Source organism: Danio rerio, chromosome 11 (assembly GCF_052040795.2).
Source record: "Danio rerio strain M-AB ecotype USA chromosome 11, GRCz13ab, whole genome shotgun sequence".
NCBI lineage: Eukaryota > Metazoa > Chordata > Actinopteri > Cypriniformes > Danionidae > Danio > Danio rerio.
In genome coordinates, this window is record NC_141031.1 from 38,934,482 (window position 1) to 38,940,000 (window position 5,519).

General features: G+C 32.6%; 1 protein-coding gene across 1 annotated transcript in view; it reads right to left on the reverse strand.

The window, feature by feature from the left end:
• Nucleotides 1-3,168: 3,168 nt before the first annotated feature.
• setmar (SET domain and mariner transposase fusion gene) overlaps nt 3,169-5,519 on the reverse strand; it is a 3,552-nt gene continuing 1,201 nt past the window's right edge. The window contains 1 exon segment of the mRNA NM_001113600.3: nt 3,169-3,976. Within this exon segment, the coding sequence (NP_001107072.2) occupies nt 3,191-3,976 (786 nt within the window). The 3' untranslated portion in view covers nt 3,169-3,190.

Sequence of the window (5,519 nt, forward strand, 5' to 3'; positions counted from 1 at the left end):
CTTTTAGCTCTTATATACGCTAAACTTCTATTTAAAATCTGTATTAACAAGGTATTTACTAAAGTACATGCATAATTTGTCCGGTTAAATGCAACATTTTCTTTTATTCTACTTTTATTTTTTGCCTGTTGGCAGTACTCAATTTATTTCTGTATTGTTTATTTATTTTCTGATAAAAATAGATTCTCAAAAATCCCCTCTATAAAAACTCTAGATTCTAATACGTCAAAGAGTTTCAAACAGGAAATCTGAACTTGACTTCATCCAATGTTTCGATTTTTGCGCTAAAAATGTATGCAAATTGGTGCATATTTAATCACATAATGCCCCATTTGCATGCTTAGACAAAGTTTTTTTTTGGAATCTTGTTTGCAATTCTTAATATAATCAATCATTACAAGAAGTACAATGATCACTATTAGAATTTTAAACTTATCCACTTGAAGTGTCTTGCCTTAAAGAGATCCCAAAACTGAACATTCTGTCATCATTTATTCACACTTCACTTGTAACAAACCTGTTTGTTTCTTTCTTTTGTTGAATGCAAAAGAAGTTTTTATGAAAATGATAGGAAATCAGAAACCATTTCCTTCCATAACATTTGATTTTCCTAACCTTTTTCAAAATATCTTCTTTTGTGTTTAACTGAAGAAGAAAAAACATTTAATTCCCTGTCTCAGTGTGATCTTCAAAAATGTTATGAATTTAATTGAATGTTTATTTTATTATTGTTTGATTTATTAATAAATGCAGTTTTAAAAACATACTGTGTAATGTAAACTAGTAAAGATCGGGTTTTTTGTCCCCTCGAGTCCGAATCATTTGATTTTGAGTATCTGCCCATGCCGAAACCCGATCCGATACTTACATAATACATTAAAAAGATACATTAAAATAGAGCGAAAAAACAGATTCAGGATGTTGCTTACTTTTACTTAATTCACTTTATTTTAACATTCAACGACAGAGCACTTGTGTGAGGTAGCTTGAACAATCAAGTATTAAATAACATAAATTCTTCACTTTTAGACTTTAGTGCAACAGTAAATTTTAAAAAAAATTATAAAAACAAATGGCACCTCTACCTAAAATACCCGCCAGGCAAATATCTCACAGTTTGCGATGGCAATGTTGTTGTCATCAACTTTATAATACCTCCAGAACACAAACATACTCGCAATTTCTGCTTCAAGATGCTTTGTGTTCTACTTTGCCGGCATTTAACCAATAGCGTCTCTGCAACAATGTGATGTCATGCCGCACACGTTGCTGTTTCAGTGTGAAAAAAGAAAGTCAAGAAAGAGGTCTAACTCTGTGCCACCACATAACTATAGATAGTTAAATTATTTGTAAAAAAAAAAATATATATATACAAGCAATATCACACGAGTAGCAGTGCGATATGGCTTTATATCAGCACTGGTGGGAGGCATGTGTTGGAGGCGGCATGCTGAGTGTCCCACCAGCGATAAAATACAACCATATCGCACTGCTAGGAGTGTGATATTGTGTTTATACAACATTTAGACGACATAAACAAGAAAATCAAATACGGAGAGTCTAAAAACTCGTAGCAGTATGCTATGGCTGTATATCAGCACTGGTGGGAGGCATGTGTTGGCACGATATAAAGCCATAGCACACTGCTACAAGTGTGATATTGCATTTATACAACAGTTCGACGGTACAGTCTTGTACATAAAAAGAGTCTAAAATTCCTTTTGTATTAAGAACTACTTTCTTCCACCATTCATTCACATCTGCAGCTGACGTCAGAACAGCAGAAGCCGCTACTAATTCACCAACGTTACTTTAGAGCTAGTATTTGAATAATTCTCTATAGCGTAATGTGAAGCAGCGCTTCTGGTTTGTGACCCCCTTAAGGTGATGACAAAATAGCTGAATTTTGCTCACATTTTGAGACTATAAGACTGAACATGACATGAAATGCCATCCTTCTACAGAGGTTTCTCACCAGACTGCTGTTGTGTTTGCGATAAGGAGGGACAAGGCTGATTCCAGTTTCTTATTCGCCGCTTCTTATTGATTCTATTCGGTCCCCCTTAAAAACTACCAGGCTTCCGTTTTTCACCTTTTTATTTGCGCTCAAGAGAACACACTCAGCAAGGGCTTGTTGTGCGGTTCTGGCGCCATCTTGTGGATAGACAACGTCAACCGTCTTTGTCCACAGACGAGCTCTCAAAAATTTTACATATTTCAAAATAGGCACTATTCTTACAAATAAACTCAATGGTTGCAATATAAACAGCTACATTCTCAACTAAAAAAGCTTTTAAAGCACATTTTGTTGTCTAACAACAGTAATATTTGTCAAACTGTAGCCTGCTTGTTGCTTGCTGTATGTCGGCAGAGTAATACACAGAGGTGAAGGGGGAAGAGGCCTTTGTGTGATGTTACTGGCAAAAGATTGCACACCTATCAGCCAATCAGATTCAAGAACCAGACAGAACTGTTGTGTGTTTGTGTGTGTGTGTGTGTGTGTATATATATATATATACATATATATATATATATATATATATATATATATATATATATATATATATATATATACATATATATATATATATACATACATACATATACATATATATACATATATACATATATATACACATATATATATATATATATATATATATATATATATATATATATATATATATATATATATATACATATATATATATATACATATATATATATATATATATATATATATATATATATATATATACACATATACATACATACATACATACATACATACATACATACATATATATATATATATTCGAGTCCTGATGCAGAGGTAACGTCCGCTTCTGATCGAGTCTGAAACGGGCCCGATTTCTGATCAAGTGATCAGATCTGGACATACCTATAAACTAGTGTGAAATAACCAAACTTTATTATAGTGTCACAAAATTTGTCAAACAATTACTAAATGTACTCCTATTTCTTTAATTGTTATATAATAAAATATAAAATAATATACATAATTACTGACTATTAATTTTACATGTCACTCCAGCAGAAATATTATTATAGAAAACTACCATTTATAATTACTATCAAGTAAAACCCACTAAAACATAATATTTTTTCTGTAGAGTAAAAAAAAATACAACAAGAAAAGACAGAGAGTTGACTTAAAACTAAACACTTTTTAATGAAGAATTGACATATCCAATGGCAAAAATCCTGAACAATTCGATGCCCCACAACGACAGACTTTCTTCTGAGGTATTTCCTCACCATCAGCTCCAACGTGAGTCTTTTCATCCAATTTGGCTGTTTCTGCACTGCTGTTTTGTCCACCTGAATAGTCAAAAGTCAGCTCTTCATAGCATTCAATATCCCGATTTGCGAATAGAGCGAGTCTGGGCAGCACAGAATGCACCCGGACGGGCAGCATGATCAGATTTGGCTGGCACGAGTGATTGATGAACCTCCCAACATTGCCTAAATTTACAGGGTCCACAAAAGTTTGGGTGACCCTGTCCAACCCTTTATGCTCCTGCACCGCGATAATATAATTCATATGAAGAGGAGTCTGAGAAAGCTGACGGCGACGGGCTTCATCAATCCCAATGACTTCCCCAGCATATTCACATACAAATCGGCCACAAGGAAGGCGCTCTAGAGCCTCCACCCCCAACCCTCTGTCGGCGGTGCTGAAAACACCCAGACGGACACACACCCCGTTTTGGACCACACGGGTTTGGCAGGACTCGCCGCAGGAGCAGAAAGCATTGCACTCGAATACTGGCCTGCTGTATGTGGCGTCCTGTGGATGTTGGTTCAGACAGGCTCTGCTGTCGTACGTCTGGCCAAATCTCAGGCAGGGGCAGCTTTCGGGAAAGCAGGACTGGACGCGACACGAGCAGCCAGGGAGAGTCACCGCATTCGGGTCAATGTCACAGCCGGGTCCTTGTACATTCTCTGGCACATACTGAAGGATTGGGTCGGATTAAAAACACTGATTTCATGCTGTTTATAGTTGCATACAATAACTTTAATATTTCTTATGTGCAGCTTGAAATACCGATATGTATAATTTAAAAAATCTATATAATTTATAAAAATAGAACAATAAAAACATATACAGTTGAAGTCAGAAATATTAGCCCCCCTGAATTATTACCCCAATTTCTGTTTAACGGAGAGCAGATTTTTTTCAACACATTTCTACATATAACAGTTTTAATAACTCATTTCTAAAAACTGATTTATTTTATCTTCGCCATGATGACATAAATAATATTTGACTAGATATTTTTCATGACACTTCTAAACAGCTTAAAGTGACATTTAAAGGCTTAACTAGGTTAAATAGGTTAACTAGGCAGGTTAGGGTAATTAATAATAACCATAATAACAAACCATAATGATTTATTATCCAAAAAATATCCAAAAAAATATAGCTTAAAGGGGCTAATAATTTTTACATTAAAATGTTTTCAAAAAAATTAAAAACTGCTTTTATCTAGCTGAAATAAAACAAATAAGACTTTCTCCAAAAGAAAAAATATTATCAGAGATACTGTAAAAATGCCCTTGCTCTGTTAAACATTGTTTTGGAGATATTTAAAAAAGAAAAAAAATCAATAATAATTTTGACTTCAACTATATATATATATATATATATATAGTATAATATAGAATATTCAGGGTGTTCACAGGGTCTTAAAAAGTCTTAAAATGTCTTAAATTTCAAAAACAAAATTTTAGGCCTTAAAAAGTCTTAAATTCACTGAATTATTGTCTTGTAGGTCTTAAATCATTTTAAACGGGTTTTAATTTTTCTTTATGTAAGGCTACTCAATTGATCCAACACGCATCCAATCACCAATGATACATTTCAATAAAACTTTTAGCAAGAGTCTTTTTATAACTAATACTAAAACAGTCTGCTGTGCATATATTTGGTTTTATTGAAGTTTTTAAAGAGTTTGTTTTTAAAGTTATGTTGAAAAAAATAGTATGTACACAACTAGGCTCTGTTTGTTTTGACATGTGATTTTTACACGTCTTTTGATGGGGCAAGTGAATTTTTTTCTGCTAAAACATCCCAAAAAATCTTTTACATTTAGCCCTATGTAAGTTTAAAATTTCATTCTTGATGGTACTAAAAATGTCTTAAAATTGATTGGACCAAACCGGCATAAACCCTCATATTATAATTTATTTTAAATTTAAATTTTATACCTTTAAAAAGGTTTTTGACATTTTTGCTGTCACTCTTAGACAGCACAAATTTGTAACATCAGAAAAGTTACAAATATATTTATAATTTTTCTATTTTTTATCAACTTTATATATTTTATTATATTTATTTTAATAATGTTTATTATTATTATTAATCATTATTATTACTATCATTATCATTATTATTATTGTGGTTTAATGTGAACATTTAATTCCCTCTCTCAGCATGACCTCCTAAATTGTTGTGATTTTATGTCTTATTTATTCACTTTATTTATTAATAAATA